The following is a 22,835-nucleotide window of genomic DNA, read 5'->3' as shown; positions in this document are numbered from 1 at the left end:
AGGTATAAAAATGACCATATTTGATATGTTTGTTTAATCATGTTTATTCTCCTTTAAAAGTTAAGAGATAGAAACTTTAATAATTAATAAAGTAAAAATATGGTGAAGTAATATTGTCTGTACCTGTGTTGCCATCACAGCCTCTATGTGCTTTGTTTACACAGCTGGTATGGCCGCATGTGCATTCTTCAGTTTCCACCTGAGGAGAGTGACTGAAACTGTTTTTCTCATGTACGTTGGTGCATTAAGGATTTATTTTGACCGAACCAGAACTGGTAATTGTTGGAAAGACAAAGATGGCTTTGGTGAGTTTTATTTTGATGCAGCCATCATCGGATCCCTTTTTATTTATTTATTTATTTTTATTTATATATATATATATATTTGTTTATTCTGAATCTTTAAATGCAACCTCTACCAATTTCAGTTCCCAAGGTACCATAAATGTAACAGACAGGATGATGAGATAACAATAGAAGGTATGTTTCGAGTTAAACATTGCAAGAAAAGTGTAACATTTGGATAGGTCATAAAGTAACAGTAAAACACTACCTCTGAGAGAAGCTGTTCGTCCTGTGAGAATGTTAGCAGAAAAGAACAAGCGTGGCCCATGGGAATACTAGAGAAGGTTGTCTAATTTGCAATAGTCAGAAAGGTCAGGACAGATAGTAATGCAGAGAGACACACTGGCTTGAGAAAGTAACAACAGGACAGAGAGACGAGATAAGACACTTTAAGGTATGAAAATGATGAAGGACATCTCTCTCTCTCTCTCTCTCTGTTTATGATGTATATATGTATATATGTGGATATATCTAAATATATATATAGGTGTACATACCGACATACATATACACGTACACAAAGCTGAATTTACAGTATATACCAGCATCTATACATAGAGATCAGTTTTAGATACGTTAATAAAAAAATCATCACATCTCTCCATCTCCCAACATCTGTTTCGTTTAATCAAAACCTTTATTCAAATATAGGCATCAACTGAGACAAATGTCTTCACAAATACAAAAAAGTTAAATTCTGAATGTTAAATCATTTGAAAATCCCTCTTGAGGTTTCACGTCTGTCAGGGAAATATTAACTTTCACCATCACTGCAGCTAAAAACTTGAAATTTTGTAAATCCGCTACCTTATCAGAGCATTCAACTAAAAAAAAGAATAATGGAAAGAATGATTGCTACACACGCACACACACACACACACACACACAGACAAGCACACACACGCACAGCCTTATTGAAAATGCCGCATAACAGCAGTACACATTACAAATGTTCACAATGATTCAAAGCAACAAGCTGCAGTTGAAGTGTGTAGGGGGTGTGAGTGAGCAGCAGTGCTGCAGAATGCTCTGACTGAATCCTTCTCCCATCGTCAGGTTCCATGGCTCATACACTGTCACGCTGCAAATGAAACACACACACACACACACACACACACACACACACACACACACACACACACACACACACACACATACTGAATCACAGTATCTCTTCTCCATCAACTATAATTATGTTGATGTATTTATAACTGCACAGAAAAAAACTATCCAAGCAGCTGAGTCAGTGGTGCTGGGTAAATACACGGCACCAACGCGTTCTCACAGGTTTTCAACTACTGACACCGGTTTGTCACACTCCTTACTGTATCAAACAGAAGCACAAGGTACCCTTTAATGTCTGTATGAGACCCCTTTTTAACATGTGGTAAAGATTGTGAAATGGTTACCGTTTTATTAGGTTTAGGCAACAAAACTGCTTGCTAAGGTTTCGAAAAAACATCATGATTTGGGTGAAAACAAATATTATAATAACAAGTAATGTGACGCAAGTAATGTTATGGAAACAAGACATGAACTCCTGTGTTTGTTTGACCCATCCATCCACCCTAACAACCTCCTGACATGGACGTTCACGCTCTTTATACTTTGTCATCTGATGTGGATGGGATACATTGGAGTTAAGCCACAGATACTTCCTGTTTAACCATGCGTTCATGCTGAATTACTTTCTGAGGACAACCAACGGTCCAAACGGACATCATGAGAACGCATGGATAAAAGCCAGTATATGTCCAGCCTTAGATGACAGCCTGCTGCATATTAAACTGACACTAAAGGGCACCTCGTGGGTAGTGCATGGAGATGCTGAGGGGTGTGACAAAATATTGCTATGTGATGCCCTGAGAATGAGAAAACAGTTACACACCCACACACACCTGTTATATAGTTGTATGCAGCAGGTGACCAGTTCTGAGCTGCTGGTCACATTGGTGTTGCTGAACTCGGTGCTCAGGAAATGTGGGCACTGAAGATCAGGGATGTACAACATACCTAGAAACCCACAGAGCATCATAGTATGAAAATCAAAATCAAAATCAAAAACGTGTTTTACAACGAGTGACAAGATATACAGTATTTTGTTTATATCTAATATACATTATATAGATTTTTTTATTATTTGTGTCATTTAAATATTATTTCTCATAATAATATCAGCACGTATGTAAAGGTCTAGTGTTTAACTTTTAGGAGGATCTGTTGGTAGAAATGAAATATAATATCTGTAGGTATGTTTTCATTAATGTATAATCACCTGACTATAGGAATCGTTATGTTTTGTTACCTTAGAATGAGCTGATTTTATCTACAGATGCAGCAGCTCACCTCCCATAGAGTCTGCCATGTTGAACCACCTACAGTACAACCAAACACTGGCTCTAAATAAGGACTTTCACGTTTTTTGTTTTGCGCATTTCGCAGCCACTGTATAGTTTCTCCTACACACTACACAGCCCGTTCTCATTTTGAGGTCGTCAAATACAGATGCGAGGGGTGTTCAGTTAGTTGCATTCTGCAACTTCACTGCTAGATGCCACTAAATTTTACACACTGGACCTTTAAATATACAGTGGAGCAAACAGACATGGAAAATGTGAAAATGTGAAATTTGGAACTAAATTGGAATATAAGTATTAGTGTAATTAACGTGGAATAACTACTAATTTCTACTAAAAATATAAAAATAAAGTCATAAATAAAAGTATCATTGTAATCTAGTAAACAACAGAATGACAATGTATCAAAAACATTTTCAAATCTAGAAATTTGTATGTACTGTATGAGAACAGACTGTTACACATGTTATTGAACTAGTGTGTCTAATGGATAATTCTGTGAGTTTGCATACTGACCATTTACCATTTCCAATTTTGAGTAATGGCCTCGTTAACGTTAAAAAGGTAGAATAACTCAGCAGTTAAAAATAAAGTTGGTGAAAGGGCAAAGTCAACATGGACATTTGTGAGAGATAGGCCAATATACTGAATATGTTTACCACATTAGTGTGGCTGTGTTAGCTATTAATATGACATATGCGTGTGAATATTCATGTAAATGTGCTCTGCATATTGTGATTATTTGAGAATCCTGCTGTCTATGGCCGATGTCATAAAATTAATGATGCACTACTCTACTCAAAGAGACACAAAATAGTAAGTACATAATAGGGAAATATTTTAAATATCATATATGTTTTGTGTATGGAGGATTTACTGAATGGGCCTACCAGGCACAAAATCAGGGGTCCAAGGCATCAGGGCGGCCCGGCCATAGCCTTTGTTTAAAGTGTTCTTGTTGGAAAGTCACAGATTAAAAATCAATTAATCAATTAAAACCATGGCATGCTCTGATTATGTCTTTTGATGTTGATTATTTTCCAGAGAAATGTCCAAATGTTCAGATGTTTGTTTTTTTCCCCCATCAGATTACAGCTGCACAGCATAGTGATGCCACAGTAATTCACATTTAATTCAAACACAGTAAAATTAGTAAAGCAATCTAAACCAGTTTGACAGCAGAATAGATCTGCTTTAAGACAATAGAACCTGCATCACTTTGATGGTTTCCTTTTATGTTTTGTTTAGGGTGCTGAAGTATTTATCTGTGGAGAGTGTCATTGCCTCACAACCCAACCATGGTTTATTGATGTCAGGCCTAAATTAGATATTAAATGTTGTGATGGCATCAATATAATTCTCATGTGAGGAATTAAGTGTAGCAGTACAACAAAAATAATTGTATAAACTGGCTATAATGTACATGCAATTGTATGTTTCACCGAGGTGAAATCAGGATGAGAAACACACAGTTTTGATGAGCTCCAAAATTATAAACACACTATGTGGATAAATTACAGATATAGAAGCAAAGAAGCGTTAACGGTCACCTGCGATACAAGCTGTCATGAAACAGGAGACACTGCCTGCAATCAGAGCTCTGGGGCCACAACTGGAGATGTCAGTCTGTCTATCTGGAGCCATGGCCGCTGGAGAAAGAACAACTATATGTTAAAAGACAAAAGCTGCAAACAAAAGTTGAACAGAAACAGGTACATATACTATTGAGACAACAAAACACAACAAAAGAAACCATCACAGAAATTCATTAATTTATCCAGTATGTGTACCATATATAAAGATTTTATATCGAAAAAGACTAACAACAAACTCAAAGTCCCTGTACAAATGTAACTATCACAGTCGATTACAGCTGATTCTCCCTCTTTAGTTTTTGTGTCAACAGGCTACTTTTTGTTTGGTGTTTTCTTTTGCTTGCAACTGTATCATCAAATGTTTTTCAGTCATTTTAAGACTTAACACTCCTAGATTTCTTGTGCTACAAAGACATATAATTTCAAAGCACATTTATCAAGAATGACTTATTCATTTGACATGTCAAGGGTACTGAAATGTACAAATGTTCAACAAATTCTCCCTGCTTCACACATTGCCACACTGGAGTTTTTTTCTATGTAACACTATCTTTCTTTTGAAGTTTATTTTGCAACTACTACTTGCAAATCTTGACCCTTTTGGGTATTAACTTGTTTTTATATCTTTAATCATCCATAGAGAATTTTGTTGAGCATGCAAGGTCTTTTGCAGTGCACACTTCTTTTGACATTTGCAAAAGCACATATATTCACACTTGGCATCTGTTATTTGATATGATTGTATGAGTGAATTCATTAAGTTTAGGAAATTTGCTGATGTTATGTGTGTTGGAGAATTAGGGCGGCTGGATATCTGAGTTTCCTTTTGTTTTCCAGGACACAAGGCAGCCAAAGGCATAATACATGTAAAACAGGCCTAACTTATTATTCAGCCCACACACTTTAACTAGCTTAAATGTAACAGATGGATTCCTCACAAGTTACTCCCACTCTTGGGAGTCAAAAAAACAAAAAAAACAACAACCTGTAACTATCCTGTGCATTTCTACAGTCTGTGTATTGTAGAGATTGTACCTAGTACATCATTAAGGACAAAATAGAAATGATGAAATGTTTACTCAATCATCAAAGTGAAAAATATCACTACAAAACTTTTGCAGCATATAACACCTGCCAGCAACTTTTTGCACTTTACTCTGTTTGTCTGTTTGGCGCTGCTGCTCAGTGTTGCTAACAGCTCATGAGGCGGCACTCACACAGCGCTCCAACCGACATCCCCAGGGAAGCAATGTTGGAAAATCCACACAAAGCGTAGGTTGCAATAGTTTCAGAGTGGACCTGAAAGAGGAATATTGTTAAGTGAAAGCAAAGATCCAAACAGACTTTCACTTTGATGCCTGTATTATACTATGTGTATCTCTACAGTTTCCTACGTCATATTGTGTCAAAAACACAGATAGATAGTATTTGGAAGATTCCTTGTTCAGTCTGATGCAATTATTATGAGCCAATTTTACACCAGGCAGAAATTTAACAGCGGCGGGCCGCCGCTCCAAAATCAACATAGAGGAAACACTGCATTTACTATTACCATTTACCTCCACTGTATTGGGGTGATGGATATCGCAAAATGTCTCTTAGTACAATTTTAAAATAACTGCGCAGTAACATACCACCAGGAAAGAGTGGCAAAATATGTCTTTTGAATTTTTGGTGATCTGATCTCTAAACTACTGGGTAATTGATTGTTACTACATCTTTAGAGCAGAAGATATTTAAATTTTGGTGAAAAAATGAAAGAAAGAAGATGAAATAACAAGAACAAAAACAACAGGGCCTCAGCAGCTACACTGCTTACACTGCTCTAATAAAAAATAATGATGAATGACAATCTGAATAAAAACAAGATGGAGAATACAAGATATGAGTGAGACTCACAGAAATATACTGTTTTATGTTATCCACATATTCTGGCCCTCCTGCTTTCCGCTTCTTAATTAACTCTGACAACATCTGATAGGCCACAAACTCATTGAGAAATGTCTTTATGGCAATCAGCTCAGCAACAATGAAACTGTCCTCCCAGGAAACACCCATCATGAAGGAGAGAGGCATGAACACGTAAGAGCAGATAAGCTAAAGGAGAGACAGAAAAGGAAGAGTGAGTGCATATATGGGTCGATGTTTGAATATATTTACAGTAAGTATATGTTGGAGAGCTGGTGTACCAACGAGCGTCAGGTTGGGGTCAGTACCGTAAAGTTGAGCTGCGGACAGTCCAGCATCCCGCCCAGCCAAGAGACAGCAGAATCGAGAAAGGCCAACAGTGCCAGGAAAGCAATGAGGTTGACAACAATGTTGGCCACTAAACCCACGGCGCAAGATGCACCTTGGGATGCTGCTTCCAATACGTTTGTACTCTTTCTGAAAGGACACAGAAAATGTTTGAATCTGAACGGAAAAAATCTTATTAAAATAGCACAGTGTCATTTGCATACTGGTGTTGATGAGTTGATGACAATTGAACTATTGTGGTCGGTGATTTGTTTACTTTTTCCTACCCTCTGTCCATTTTGAGGTCATGACTGGCTGTTACACTGGAGGTCTCCGTTTCAGGCCAGAAAGTCTTGGCAATGGCCAGGGAGGCTGGAGCGGACATTACTGATGCCGTCAACAAGTGTGTTGCCTCAACCTCAAAAGAGACGCACATGGAACAAAACATAAACGTAGTGGTCAATTATTCGATTCAACCATTCCTATGTCCCACCTGTTTTAGAACCTCCATCCACTTTGTCCTCCTCTGTACTTGAAAATACAACCAAATATTAAAGATAAAAAGATAAAAGTAACATTTATATAGTCATATTTAGCACAGTTAGGTAATGTTAGCAAAACACTAGCTCACTAGTCAGCTCATGATTGATGTAAATTAGCTGCATATTGATATCTTTTATTTGATATTGCGTATTTGATATTTCATAAAATTCATTCATTTAAATATAGACTTAATTGTGATAACCTCAGTGATAAACCTTCCTCTCCAGCATCTGCCTCCTCACCCCAAAGGCAATAAAGGCTCCTAAAATGGTCCCAGAGATGCTGGCAAAACCTCCTGTCATCACAGCATGGATCTCAGAGCGAGTTAGCCCACTAAGGTATGGACGAATCAAGAGAGGTGATTCTGTCTGAAAGACAGAGACAAGGACAAAAAGGTTGATTTGAGATTAATGGATTTACAGATTACTAATTATTGTTATTTCAGTGATTTGCTTGTTGTTGTTGTTTATTGTTTAAACTGTTGTTTACCTGTCCCAAGAATATATTACCAGCTGCAGCCATCGATTCTGTTGGAGACGTTCTCATGGAAACCTGCATTATGAATCCAATCTGGGGGAAATATTGTGCCATTATGCTCATTTACAATTACTTTAAGCAGTTATTATTTGTCTTTTATTGATAATTCCTTTTATTTCATTCCATCCTGTATTTCTTGTATGAAAGGTGCTTTAAAAATAAATAATTTAAATAATTGACCTGGCATCAAATATTTGTCTTTTTCCATGCATTTTATCATTCCATTTTCTGACCTTGCAAATGAGCCAGGACATGAAGCCAATGTAGTAGAGGATTGAGATGACAGAGCTTAAAAAAACCACTATAGGCATCACCTGGAGAGAGTCAACAATCATAAGCATCATCATCATCATCATCATCATCACCATCATCATCAAGCTCCTGCACACATGACAGTCATAAACTCTCCCAGGAGATAACCTGGATAACATTACTGACTACTTATGTTCATGTAGTAACACTCATTTATGTTACTATTCTTATCGCTGTTTTCAATTTACTATTGCCTCAGTCATGTATGTTTCTATCTGTGTGCATCATACTGATGTGTGTTTTGTACCTTGAAGATAAAGAAGTGGTCTGTGTAACTGGCACCAAACACAAACTTAGACCCAACATCTGTGAAGGACATGAATTTCTGCATGGAGAAGATATCTAATTGTTAGCAACAGAAACAGAACATTTAGAAACAATTGATTGTATCTCTTTCATGTAACATTTCATTATCTGCACTTTAAAAGTTAAGGATGGATGCAATGAGAATGTTTGTGAATGCTAAAAATAACGGTAGATTTCTATCCTGGCAGAGTAGGAAATAAAATGAAGGACACAAGGAAACAAAACAAAGAAACAAAAGAAGGACACAAGGAAATGAAACAAGGAAACAGATACAAAGGGAAAGAAACAAGGAAACAAAATAAGTCAAGAAACAAAAAGAACCAAGACAAGGAAAATGAAACAAGGAAACGAAAGAAGGAAATAAAAACAAGGACAATACACTGAAAAAATACATGTTTGCATTTGTGTGTATGTGTGTTTGTGTTGCGTACCTCTGCTTGTTTTCCAAGCCACTGCAGTACACTTAAACCAAATGTGGTCCTGAGGATCAGCAGACCAAAGATGAACTGTAGCCCGACCCCCCATAGCAAAGTTTGCCAAGACCACTGCAACACACATGTACAATACTATAATGATAAAAAAAAATCATTTATCAGAGTGTGTGTGTGTGTGTGTGTGTGTGTGTGTGTGTGTGTGTGTGTGTGTGTGTGTGTGTGTGTGTGTGTGTGTGTGTGTGTGTGTGTGTGTGTGTCCCTTACCCTAAATGGGTGTTTGGAGAAGAGCAGCATTAAGAAGATTAAGAGCAGCAAACCGAAGAAAGAGACAAGCTGTCTGGTCCCTCGCTGGGCTGTGTCCAGTGCTAACCAACACACCACAGCCAACAGCAGTAACACGTATATTATCCTGGCAGAGGAAGAAAGATAGATATCTATTATAAAATTCCCCAAATTAGGGTAGGGGTAAACTGTATGACATAATTAAGTCAAGGGCAACCATTTGTCTCCAGCTCTCTTTAACACTCACTATCTTAATGACCTATAGCAGTAATGCTGGAACAATCTGGAGCCCCTCACCTAACCCTTAACAATAATAACTTTTGTCTGGCAGTGAATGCACTGAAACAAAATGTAGAGCATTTTGTGTAATTATAAGAACATTTTATAAAATAGACATATTAAAATAATTGACAGTGTAATACAACCTACATTAACATTAAAAACACTTACATTTTGATTACATCTCAAAATGAGCCTCTAAGACACATTGAGATTGATAAAATAACACCCAATACTGTTCAACCTCACACCAGCACTGCTTTATAACCACTAAACACGAATAAACCCAATAATTAAGTGAATTATTAATTAATTAAACACAATATGCCTATCCTGAACACTGGATGAATCAAACCAAAACACAAAACAAACTTAATTACTCTACTGTAAATACATTTATATCAGGTAATTAATTAAATGCACTTCAAAGAGCTAAACAACAGTGAAAAAGAAAGGATTCAATTAGGAGAGCAAACATAGCTGCACAATATGTAACTGCGTGTCACAAATGAAGGCACACATCGTTGTTGCATTTGGTAGGAATTGTACCCTTTATGAACTATATTTATATTTTTCTTTATACTTTAATATTGTTCCTGATATGCATGCCAATAAAGCATATTGTATTGAATATGTAATATGTGTAATATGTTCGCAAGTATGTTGTAAAGAAGTTACAGGATGAAAGACAGACGACTCAGCTGGTGCATTGTTTAGGAGAGGATTACACTGTGTAGACAGCCTCTCAGTCAACAAGGTTTTTAAGATGGTGCCAGTTAGTAGACATCTTTTGTAGTTTTTTCCTGTAACTCTTGAGTCAAGGACATTAGACCATTTATATCTGCTGTGAAAAATGTCTATTCTGTGTGGGTTCATATGAAAACAGTGATTATAGCTGCTTTGAAACACTTTTCCTTGCTTTTGCAACTTTTTTATGACATTAACTACATAGGTTATAACAACAAACCATAGTCAAAATAACACAAAAGCAGTTTAAAATATATTTATAAGCCACAGACGAAACACCAAAGACCAATTTGTTCCTATCCTAAAATGTGTCGGATACAAAACCAAATAAACTGCATTTCAAGGTAAGACAAAGTGCAGATGTGTGAGGGACAGACTCAGCCTTTAATGGCTACAGGAATAAAAGAGAGTCTTTGTTTCAAGCATGTTGCAGTGGCAGTGCAGTGGGTGAACGCTGAGAATCTTTAACCCCATCGGTTACGTCTTTATCTAACACAATTTGTTACATTCTTTTTATATTGTTATAACATTTGTTATATTGTGTGTATCTGTTTCACCTTTCTACTGAGGTAAATGCCACTTAAGTGCCCTTGAACTAGTGCAGTTGCCTTTATTTTATGTGCACTGTGTTACAGAGCAATTCTTCTAATACGTTGCCATCAGTTGCTCTTGTTTCCTTTATCCTGCCCTGTTTGAATTCAGTGCTCATGCTGATTTCACAAACACAGATTTCCTTGGTATGAGGACATTGTTGTTGCCAAGAGACAGAAAAACCCTCGGAGTGTCTGAACTGTCTTGCACATTACGTACATTAGTTACAGATACTAAGAAAGGATTTTTGCAGATGGCTCGGTAGATCGTTTTTCCCCAGTGTCCTTAGAATGGAAAGTAAACTTCCTGAATTCCTTTGGGAAGGAAGGTGCACACCTGAATAGTAAAATTGAAACAGGATTTGAACAGTGTCTCATTTCTCACCATCTCATCCTAAACCAGTTTTTGCTGAGAAGGTCTCTGATAGGATGGAGCTCCTCCCACACCCGATCGCCATAGCGTCTCACCATCCAATCCCAGACCAGGAAGAATACGGTTACCAAGGAGATGACCAGCAGCACGACAGCCCGGTGGACGTTCAGGACACATGCCGCTATCACTATGGCAACGGAGCCTGAAACAATATCAGCATTAATAAGAATTATATCCCACTGAGGTGGTATCATTGTACACCTCTTTGATTGAAACAATTCTAATTTATTTCATTTATTTTCTTTTTTTCATCGTCCACTTAAAGACAGAAATTATGTCTAGGCTTACTGTCGTGACACAGAGATCAAGTGCACAGCTGAAAAGAAACAGATGTTTAAGAAGACTTATCAGTGACACTACACAAGTTCTCCATCATCTAAATGCTACATGTAAAACAAATACATCAAGATTTAAAAGTCTCAAGGCTTGTGAACAGTTAAAACGGCTATTAAAATCTCTCTTGTTTCAATTCTTTTTTATCTTTTGTTTTCCCGTCTTATGTCTTCAAATGATACAGTTTGTTTTGATCTGTAAACTTGAATGTGGTGGGAACTGTAGACGTGTTATTGGTGTTTCACAGTTCTAACAGATTTAACTTTAAGAATAAATTAATCAGCCAGACTTAACAACTGCAGTATGTTCTGTTATTATATTTTGATCAATAAAGTATCACCGTGGCACTAATTGCTTCCCTAAAAGTGCTACAGGAGGAGTCATAATGTGTGTGTGTGTGTGTGTGTGTGTGTGTGTGTGTGTGTGTGTGTGTGTGTGTGTGTGTGTGTGTGTGCACTCTTGTGACTGTGTAGTCTCGACATTACCACAACAAACACACATATTCCTGTGTTCTGATAAACCATGGCTTAATTTTCCCGTTAACAATCTCTCTCTCTCTCTCTCTCTCTCTCTCTCTCTCTCTCTCTCTCTCTCTCTCTCTCTCTCTCTTTCTCTTTCTCCCTCTCTCTCTCTCTCACTCACACACACACACACACACACACACACACACACACACACACACACACACACACACACACACACACACACACACAGTCATGCTCATATCAATATGCTCCAGGCACAGAGCATGTACGTCCACTATAACCAGCACAGCTAGTTTGCAAAGATAAATTAAACAGCCCTTTACAAGCCTTCATGCATAGTGAAAGTCCTAAAGCAAGACTAGAAATTGATTTTTCAGTGGGCCTATATGTAGATGTATACGTAGATGTGAATGGGAAATCAAAACACAGAAAATCAATTGTACAGAACAGTGGACACACTGTCTCCGATGTAGTCTCAATGTTAATGAGAAAAAGTTTCACTGTGATACTTAGGCTTATGTAAACACATTGTTAGCATGTGAAGGCCAGACAGAGACCTGCAACCCATTTAGGGTCCTGAGTTACACTTTAACAGATACTAACAAAGGTACTTTACCTGCAGCTAAAACCAGGCGTATAATCAGTCGGATTTGGTCTCTGTGCTTTGCCAAGTAGCCCTGGAATGCCTCTATTTTCTTCTCTAGCAAGCAGCTGGGCACATAGAAAAGAGGCAGATAAGGGGATAGATAAGGACATAAAATGTTGGCTGATGATTCAGACGAAACTGAGAAAAATCCAACATGAACAGCGTGTTTGGTGAAAAACAGAAATACTACCTTTCCTCCTGTTGTTCTGTCTTTATGTGTCCATCGTCTACATCTTCAATGTGAATCGGATCCTGCTCCTGCAGACACACACACACACACACACACACACACACACACACACACACACACACACACACACACACACACACACACAGACATGTGGCTTGAGGAGAAATAACACTGAGGAGATACTTACACAAGGTTGCTTGCACAATGACACTTACTTAGAACCTAAAGGCAAACTGGTGACATGAAGGAGAGCTTCTTGTACACACTGAGCACATGTGTCTCTGCTTGTACAGGTTAATGTCCAACTGAAGGTGTGAAACAGTCTACTTATCCTACTGAGACTGTACCCAAAGAATAACAAACTGCACACATGCTGCTTTTTAAGCATTTATAGAAAGAACAAATTGATGTAACCTGATTCTCAAAACTATTTCAGTCCTTTGAATCGTGTGGTATAATGTTAGTTGCCTTAAATTCACTTAAGTAGCCAAACTAGTGGCCTGATTCAGTGAAAATCTGCAGAGAGATGTTGTTTTAACAGATAGAAGATACAAATAGTCTTTTTTTCATAAAATGTCTGACTGCAGGGGTTCTGAAATGTTTCCAGTTATTTTAAGCAACATTATTCAAGTCTAGGCTATATTCAAATATTTAACTTACCTCTAACTCAAAGGCTTTGTTGTCTTCACCCCTTTTTTGACTCTTCTTCTCTATTCCATTCAGCTCCATTCTCTTCAGATATGTTCAAACACTGGCGAAACTCGCTGGAAGTCTTTTTTTAAGCACACCTGTCCTGTCTCTTTCCCCTCCCACCCTCCCTCTTCCTGTGACTCTCTAAGTCTCTTTCTGTATCTCTTTCTCCCTGGTGTTCTTTGTTAGTTTGTAGGACACTATGGATACTTTGTCAAATGTGTTGTGACAAGGTTATTAATTTGCTATGTTTACTTTCTTTCATTCTCTCATGGTTTCTTTCTTTCTTTTCATGCAAACACACACCCACATGCAAACGAACAAGTACAAACACACACTGTCTGTGCTTGGCCAACTGTTGTCTTCTCTAGCTATCATCAGGTTAAATGGTCAAAGGTCATTAAGGGATTAGGTGAAAACACACACACACACACACACACACACACACACACACACACACATAAAAACACATACAAACGCACACATGCAGGAATTTAATGTATATAATTGAGTCATGCAGGGTATGTTCAGTTGCAAACAGGAATAATTTTTGGTGCAAACTCTCCAAAACTGGACTCAATACCAATCAGAATGACATGAACTCTCTCGTATCCTATGTTCAGTCATTTCTTCTTTTCCTATCCCAACAACAGTCTTGTACATGTATAGTTGTAGTTACTCTGTCTCTTTCCTCAATAACAGGATTTTACTTACTTATATTATTTCTATATGGATGTAGCTTGTGCAGATGACACAATGATATCTTATATTTCTTAAGCGTCCCAGCAGCCACTAGAGAGCACTAGTGTATAATTTCTCAGGACTATACATGTAGTATGCTAAGGTTATAACAGGTTCATGTGAGTCCACATGACAATATATAGGCCTACATGCACATATATTGGGTGACACACTAGGGCATGATGTGCTTTGTAAACAAACATATAGTAAACAGGGTATTATCATAACAAAACAATTAAAATTATAAAACTATTACCTGCAATTACAGAAGACCATAACCTTGGTAATGGGAAACACTCTACAAAGATTACTGTAATTTGACTAGCTTGTTTGTAAAAGCTTAAAATCCTAAGAAAATAAGTCATATTTTAAGACATTCCTCCCTTTCAGCTGCAGAAGGACAGTCATCTGTCTTGCATTTGTTCTGTGGGATTTCCAAACAGTCTCTCATGGGAATGGGGCAACAGTTCAGTTCAGAAAGGAGAGTATCATTCAGTCATTTTTTAAATGGAAAAAAATCAAACACTTATTCTTCTCACTAAGGACACATGGGCCCACTGAAGACTTTTATCTACCATCACTTAGATGTAGCCAATCCACATGTTAAAACCATTAATCAAGCTAAAGCCAAGAACTTGGAAAGACAGAGCTGGGAAAATTTTGTCAGACAGAGGTTTGTTTATCCATGCATCATGTGCCAAAACCCCTCACAGTTAATGAAGGAAGAAAAATACTGCACCCTGGATTAGCTTGGTGGTGGTTTTCAGCATATACTCAGTGTGTCTAGTGTCCCAATCATGACCTTCTCTCTCTGTTACTCATAGCTTTGGGGTAAAGCATGATATAAGCCCTTTTTATATATTTTTAGAGGCCCACATGAATAAATCATAAACAGGATCTGATAAATGTTGGAGCTTGAAAAATACATTTTCTTTTTCTTTACCTTGCGTGAACCTGAAGCGATTATCATTAATAAATATAATGCTGATAAATGGTTGTGACGCAACAACAGGTGATTGTGATGTAACAACAGGTGACTGTGATGTAACAACAGGTGATTGTGGTGTCTGGCTGAATAAATTGATTAATTCGATTTTAAAAATACAGAAGAATATTTGATATTTTATTCATCATTTAAGTTCTTTATAAATATTCAATTCACTGTTTCTTATATCATTGCAACTTTAAAATCTTTGGGAATATGTGATTTTCCACAACAATCTAACATTATATGATGAATTGAAGATAATTGGTAGTTGCAGCCATAATGTGATGACAAAGCTGACACTTGTGAACACCATCAGGTAATTGTGACCATAAAAATACCTTGATTGTCATCAAGCATAAAGGAACAGTGATCACACAGCCGGAGCAAACGATCTTTACAGTAAGATGTCACGTTGCTAGGGGAGCTGAGTGATGTCATGAGAAAACATAGGCCTATACACAAACCATGTGACCAACGGAATCATTAAAGTTTTCAACATGAAAGAGAAAATTTACTTTTTGAATTAAATTAAACGTATTTGTATACATTTGTAGTTACACTACATCTCAGGTTTTATTTGTGATCTAATTTTATTTTGTATGATCCTGAAATAAACCCTAGAGCTCTTCCATATGGACGAATGATTCTTACAGGACACATAGCACCTCATGGTCATTTTAAATATGGCTACATTGTTAGTGAGCCAGAGCTTATTCAAAAAAACACTCAAACTGACTTTTACAATTCATTGTCAGTGGACTAACTCCAGGAAAGCGTCAGATGCTGAGGAGTCACAAGTGTATGTTTGCAGATACTGACATTGTTGTACAAATTCATTAAAACCATGTCTACTTAACAATGGACTTTGCTATGTCAGTTAAACAAATAAAATCAAAAAGCTTTGTTCACAGTTTTAGTTGGCAATGCCTTATTTTTGCCTTAGATGTCATCAGTGGCAGCATCCGGTCAGTGTGTGTCCGTATAAAAAGTTAGTGGTGAAAAGTGGTGATTTCTGTTTTACACTTAACACATCAAACATGCTGCATAATTGGCACAAGAAGCTAAATAAGCGGGGCATACCATAATACGTTCACAGTGTTGGATAAAACACATCGTGACTGATGTTCTGTCTGTCTGTGGACAGATGGTTCAAGGGGGTGATTACATGTTTAAAATGTCAAAGACCTTTAACACCGGTTACAACCTCTGTCAAATTTCAAAAGGAACTGAGAGTAATTAGAATATTATGTTTGTGAGAGGTTTTAATTAGTACGCTCACCCTGCTCTGTGCAGAATGCGTGCACCCCAGTTTCTGAGGCAGGCATCCACCAGATTGGTTCAGACACAGACAGGGCTCAATAATTACACTCCTCTATTCAGCAGCACTGCCTGTGCGTCAGCACAAACGTCATATTAGAGCTGCACATGGGGACAGGACATTGGAGAGAGGGAGAAAGAGGAGAGGAGAGGACTCCTCACAGCCGCGGTGTGTTGTTGCTGCTCACAGGCAGATGTGCTGTCATTCTCTGTCTCTCACGTACAAGGTGAAAGACTGAGGAGAAGTACCTCTGTTCCTCAGTGGCTGTACAGCGTAAAAGACAGATCAACTCTTGCGTTAGAAAATGCATTCAATAGCAGCAGAGTGACTGGCATGCAGCCCTATAGCCTCCACTCTAAGATGACAGATTATTGATTCAGGTCTGGTTTGGCTGGGAGCCCCATATGATTATGAAATATGGCCTAATGATTTAATAAGGTGACGCTTGGTCTAGTACATGCCAGCTAAAGACTTGATGATTGGTGATTGCTCCCTCTTTCTCTCTTGGTCTCTCACTCTCTCATGTGATGCTTTACATCCACCCTTCTGTCCAGTTGTATTTACAGTGGAAGCTCCAATCAGCTGCCTTGGCATTGAAAAAGGCCAATAGGATAATTAAATATGTTATAACATGTTGTTTATTGGGACATGGCAGGATGTTTTTATTTGACTTACCTTCCAACATATTAATTCCTATTACCTATCCCCAAATAAGACTGGATTCAAAATAAGGTCTTCCTCAGACCGCTTTGTTTTTCATTGATTAACTGTATACAGGTCTACTTGTGAAACATGCAGCATAACAACCAGATGATAATGATGATTATAATGACGACGGCGGTGATGATGAGAATGATTATACCAATTAGAGCCTGTAAATTGATAGCCCCTTATATCTCATTTACGCACATAATGTGAAGCCAGCTAGCAGTTAAATTAAATAACCTCTTCAACGCAGGAACCTTCTCCACCTCTCCACTCTCTCTCTCTCTCTCTCTCTCTCGCTCTCTCTCCCTGTCAGACAAGGACGCTCACACCTCGTTCACAACTCAAGGCAAGGCCGGCAAAGCCTGGCACAGATAGGAACTTTAACCCCTGACGGCCCAAAAAATTAAAACACATGAGCAGGGGTTAGGGATTGAACCAGAAACCACGGATTTACGCAGCCCTGTCAAAGACCTCGCTGAGGTGCTCTTGAGCAAGAAACCCTTCCGCTCTGCACCTGACCCTTCCCCAAGACCGTCCTGCAAACAGAGCCGGGAGCATTTCCCTAAGGGAGAGGAGGAGGGGGGGAATCAATGAGGTATCACGGTACACATGATGTGCTTTGATGCCGATGGTACCATGGTGCCTCTTCCTTTCAGCCTCCATCCCTGCGCCGCGCGGGAACGGCGGCGCGCATCCTGACTGTCATTTAGTCTGTAACCACCCACCAAACCAAGCAGCACCACCCGTCCCTCAGTCGAGAAATCATCCACACACAGAGAACATAGTGTTGGGGAGGCTCCGGTCGGTGCGTGTCAGCTGAGAGAGAGAGAGAGAGAGAGAGAGAGAGAGAGAGAGAGAGAAAGGGGGTGAGATAGAGAGACAGAGAGCAGAGAGAGAGAGAGAGAGAGGAGGGAGAGAGAGAGAGAGATCCTCCTTGGCACACACCCGTCAGTGTGGCAGTGTGATTTTGACTGACTGGCTGACTGACGGGGGATTCTGGAGGAAACACACAGGAAAGGGGACGACCCACACATTCTCCTGTTTTCTTTTTTCCACTTCTCGCTGTCTGTCACTGTTGTCACCGCCGATGGTTTTGTAGCCGCGCCGCCTGTACCCACCTCAGCATCGGGATTTTACTTTATTTCTCCTCTCCTTGATTGGCTGAAACGGGGCTGATCCCAAGCCACCCTGGGCCGGGCCGTGGGGCTGTTCAGCGAGCCTTATAGCTGAAGTTGGCACCCGAGATGAGCGCCTTGAAACCCTGGAGCGGGGCTCTCTCCTCGCCGGGGAGAGGGTCTGGGTCGTGGCGTTGCTGGTGGTGGTGGTGGTGGGTCGTGGTAGTCGGGGTGGCAGTGGGTTCGGGAGACCCGTGGTTGTCCGCGGAAGCATGCCCGTCCACTTGCTCCTGCAGCAGCACCAGGATCTCCTGCGTGGACCCGGAGCAGGGTATCAATGCTTTCCCCGTCCTGCAGAGCGAGGCGGAGATGGAGAACATCACCGACATGTAAGTGTCTCTCATAAGCACCACTTCTTCCTTAAATTTTCATTTATATTCCGCTTTTATCACACTGGCTGTATTTTCCAACACTTTCCAAATAAAGGAATGCCATCATGTAACCCCCTCAGTTGTGTCTGGAGCCGACAAAAAGAGCCAGAACCGATTCAGATTGTGTCTATTTATTATTTAATTTTTGCTCTGAATCTTAATCTCTTGCATGATTTCAAGGCGAAGTCACAGATTCACCAGCTCGGATATAAATTGAAGTCCTGTTCGTTTATTCGGCTCAGACGCATCATGTGTAACCTACATTGCGTAACAGACTCATTGCCTTCACGGGGGCACATCAGTCTTTCAACAGCAGCGTAGAAACAGCCCCGTTTTAAAAAATAAAAAGCAGTGTTGAGGCTGATAGACTTTATTCTGACAATCAGACAAAGCCCTGTCTGTGTGCGGGCGCGTGCGTGTGTGCCCACGTGTGTGCGTGTGTGTGTCTGTGTGTGTGTGTGGACGGAGACACACACACACCAGACACCACTGTCCAAATATTAGCACCAGACACTTCCCAAGATGGCTTATATATGAGTGTATTTAAATGAACCACAGAAGCGGAGAAAAATCGATGTTCAAGTGAAAAAAAAGAAGCGTTTTTCTAGTGAGAGTCAACACTTTGCTTGTATTTGAAGACTGGAAGCTCCTTTTCTGGGATAATTCAACATGACACAAAATCTCAGTGTGCATTTGAAATGTACTGTACCCCTCCTCCTCCTCCCTCCTTTACACTGCCATTTCATATAGCCCTAACGTCATTTGGCCTTGGAATAAATTGAGATGTGTCTAAGCGCTGATATCTGACAGCAATTACACAGGATATTAAAATATTTAATTGCTGCAATATCTTTCTTGGCAAAGATAAACGGCCTTGTTGATAATGACTTGTCAGAGATGAACTTGGAGAAGCCTTGGACGCAGTTTAAATGAGCCAGCAATCTGGTGAAAAGCATTCACGGAGTGCTTGGCTAATGTAAACAGACAAATTACTGATGACCGTGCGACGTCTAATTCCAAACGACCTTGCCAAAAATCCGAGGTGATCCGGGTTATCGTGCCCCCTGTTTCTGTTAATTGGTTAAACATCCTGATTTTTCATGACATCTGCACTGCAAACACACACTTTTACCAGAATATAATGGGCTCTCAATGTCAATGAATTCCTAAAAGTGTTCAAAATCTTAAATATTGCCTTGTTTGTGTTGATTTCTGTCCTATGTATGGATGTGTTTAGTATAAAATTAATCATATTTAGTTCCCATCTGCAAAGAAAATATCCTCAAGATGACCTAATTGAGGATTTGTGTGTAGTAAATGACACAAAAGTCACAATATTCTTTGGACTAATAGCCTCAGTATTGATAATGTTGGTGGAATTTTGTGGATGTTGGCTCTTAAATAAACATTAACACAAGAAAACATGCCTGATCATAGTAGATTTCAGGCTAATGGACACATGTGGGTGTAGTAACACCAAGCTTAACTCCTCCCTGCAGTGAAAGGTTCATGAACCCTGAAGATAAAGCAGAGATGGAAGTGCATGCTCTTAGTATTTGGTGATGATGAATATTATTCATCTTCCTTGAACTGGAACATTGTCTGCTTTTAGCTGATTTATTTATTTATCTTCTGATGATCAAGGTGTGATCTAAGGTAGATTACATTAAAAACATTTAAGTTTTTTGTCACAATTGTCAGGGATTTTCACTCTTTAATGAAAGTTATTGTGTGAAACAGTGTGTTGATGCTGCTTTTCAAAGAAAGGGTTTAGTTGTTTAGTGTGTAAACCACTGACAAACGTTAAAATTCTAGGTCAGCTTCTTTAAATATTGAAGCTGACAGGAAATTAGGGGAGAGAGAGGAGAGGTGACATGCAGACTCAAACTGGGGATGTTGGGATAACATGGTGTATGACCCCCAAGGCCACCAGGATACCCCATTTGGTGTAAATTCAGAGACGAGAGACATAAAATCCAACGTATCATGTTGTATTTGAAGTGATTAGCAACGAAATAAACAACCTTAGACTAAAGACCGCTCTCCACTATAGCCATGTTAAAGATCTTGGAAATCAATAAATCTAATTAGAGATGTTTTATTTCCCAGTCGGATCCTGTGCATCTAACACATGAAAAACATAATTTAATGACTTTGTGATTTAGACAAACAAAAACGGTGATTCTCTAGAGAAAGAGCTCTGCTGCGACTGTTACAGCACGTTCCCTCTAGGTGAGAACAGTTCACCTAAATGTTTTAAGACGTCTGATCCCAAAGCTGTGATATTTGAAAAGCACATATTCCCATGGTTTTCCCAACCGGGTGTTGCCCACAATCTCCTCCTGATGGCCCTTAAAACGGGTCAAGTGCCTTGCTCAAGCGCAGCTGAGGAAAAAGACGAGGGAGCTCTGTGCCTGTTTCTCTACTTTTTTAAAAATCACCAGCTGCCCCTGTGTCCCATTTATCAGCTGTAGTCCTTCAGGAGTTCATTTTTTTCAATTCTGAACTCTAATTATATGGGCTTATTATGTTCCTTTGTCTTGTTGAAATGCCTCTATTTTTGCTTCCCTCCGTTAACAAATGAGCCTTCTGACACTCACTTGTATCTCCTGACAGTTACATCGCCAACCAGAGCAGCTTCTCCTCCATCAACGACAAAGACCTGCACTACTACAAGAATCTCAGGAACCTGTAAGTCTTTTATGGCTCAAATTACCGAGACAAGACGTTCGGCCCCGGTACATATTTGGAGCTACTGTCAATTGGCAAATTTACACAAAAAAAAATGTTTTATATATTTTTTATATTCTGTGGCTGTTCTGTCAACATCATCTATTTGTGCCTAAATATTGGCAGCAAGGCAGAAAAAAGAACCATTTCATTACATATACATATATGTACTTTGCTTGTTATAGTCCACTGCATACAAAATATTGATTTACTTCGCCTTTATTGATAATCCTCCTTCTTTGCTTATGCACTATACTCTGTCCACATATGTTGCTTTTATACCCCACTGTGTCCTTGGGTGTTTTGTAGTTACTGTGTTTTGCAGTGCATCTGTGTCTCATCTTATGTCTTAATCTAAAACAGAGTTGTCTACCAAGCAGCACTCTCGTGCAACATAATCATCTGTTAAGTAGACACTACCTAATTTTCCAGCCAATATCCCTTTTACTAGAAAGATTAGTACCAAGCAAGTTATGCACTACGAGTGTATATGCTTTTAATTGTGGTTGGACCCGGAGGGAGCGAAACTCTAAATGCAGGCAGGATGAATGTTTGAGCCACAATCAAGGACAACTGTCCCATGTGTCTGAGAAACAATTTACACACAATTACACTGTATGCAGTTAATATTTTGAATGAAAAGGTCTTGATACCAATATGATAATCCTATTTCACAGTTTTAATAGTTTCACAGTAATCATTTGTTAAGTGCCTTGTTTTTTACATGGTTGAAATGAAAATCTTAACACTGTCTCAGTCATGTCAGACGAGATCAATCAGTCACAGAACAGCTGTTAAACCAACTTTTCATATCAGATAATGATGTTGTATAACAGCCTCACGTCAGCTGATGAAGAACACACACTCTCTCCACCTGGTTTTAACAGTGCTGAGTGATTCACAGTATGTAGGAACATTAAAGGCACCTGACTTTTATCAGTTGAAGAGGCTTTGCATTAATTGAGACATCTTATATATATATATAAAAAAATAGAATCGCAGGCACTGTGGCAGACTTGTGAAAATAGACTCGAAAGATCTTTAATTGGTACAATTTGCATAGACAGCCCTGGATTAGTGAGGTGATGTCTTTATTTTGTATTTTTAATTTATTTTAAGGAAAGATGGTCTGATGGTTTGATACAGATTATCTGATAAAATCTACTACAGTGTAAGTTACAAAGTAATTTACAGTAAAACAAATAATGAAAGTAAATCAACTATAAAACAAGCTAAGACAGTTAAAAGAAATGACAACAAATCAGTTAAGAAAAAGTGAGTTAAGAAGAGTTTAGTGCTGAGTTTAAATAGTGGGTGTACATTATCTTCTGATAGATGCAGTGTTTGCAGGCATAATTTGTTTTAAATGTCACTTTAATGGCAAACCAGATGAACCAATTATTGTGTTTTTCAATGTGAACAAAAACCTTCTTTCGCAGTTATGATTAATCTTACTATTGGCTTGT

The 22,835-nt window shown here is 38.8% G+C and overlaps 2 protein-coding genes across 3 annotated transcripts in view; one reads left to right on the top strand and one right to left on the bottom strand.

The window, feature by feature from the left end:
• Positions 1 to 962: 962 nt before the first annotated feature.
• On the bottom strand, positions 963 to 13,433 carry LOC127375594 (solute carrier family 28 member 3-like). The gene is made up of 17 exons (XM_051421624.1): positions 13,309 to 13,433; positions 12,649 to 12,716; positions 12,429 to 12,523; positions 10,947 to 11,136; positions 8,928 to 9,072; positions 8,661 to 8,774; positions 8,171 to 8,248; positions 7,845 to 7,925; positions 7,564 to 7,644; positions 7,317 to 7,442; positions 6,819 to 6,949; positions 6,513 to 6,681; positions 6,196 to 6,393; positions 5,514 to 5,595; positions 4,252 to 4,350; positions 2,243 to 2,357; positions 963 to 1,425 (listed from the first exon to the last, which is right to left on the bottom strand). The coding sequence occupies exons 1-17, from the start codon at positions 13,375 to 13,377 to the stop codon at positions 1,308 to 1,310; spliced, it is 1,959 nt and encodes a 652-aa protein (XP_051277584.1). The 5' UTR covers positions 13,378 to 13,433; the 3' UTR covers positions 963 to 1,307.
• Positions 13,434 to 17,795: 4,362 nt separating this feature from the next.
• ntrk2a (neurotrophic tyrosine kinase, receptor, type 2a) overlaps positions 17,796 to 22,835 on the top strand; it is an 85,802-nt gene continuing 80,762 nt past the window's right edge. The window contains exons 1-2 of one of the 2 annotated variants that reach the window (XM_051421612.1): positions 17,796 to 18,597; positions 21,256 to 21,330. In XM_051421612.1, coding sequence (XP_051277572.1) covers positions 18,338 to 18,597; positions 21,256 to 21,330 — 335 coding nt within the window. In that variant the 5' untranslated portion in view covers positions 17,796 to 18,337. The remainder of the gene's footprint in view (positions 18,598 to 21,255; positions 21,331 to 22,835) is intronic. The other variant, XM_051421613.1, reaches the window with a different exon arrangement.

The sequence above is a fragment of the Dicentrarchus labrax genome, unplaced genomic scaffold (genome assembly GCF_905237075.1).
Source record: "Dicentrarchus labrax unplaced genomic scaffold, dlabrax2021, whole genome shotgun sequence".
Classification (NCBI taxonomy): Eukaryota; Metazoa; Chordata; class Actinopteri; family Moronidae; genus Dicentrarchus; species Dicentrarchus labrax.
Note: the sequence above shows the minus strand (reverse complement) of the source record. Positions and strands in the feature narration are given on the sequence as shown.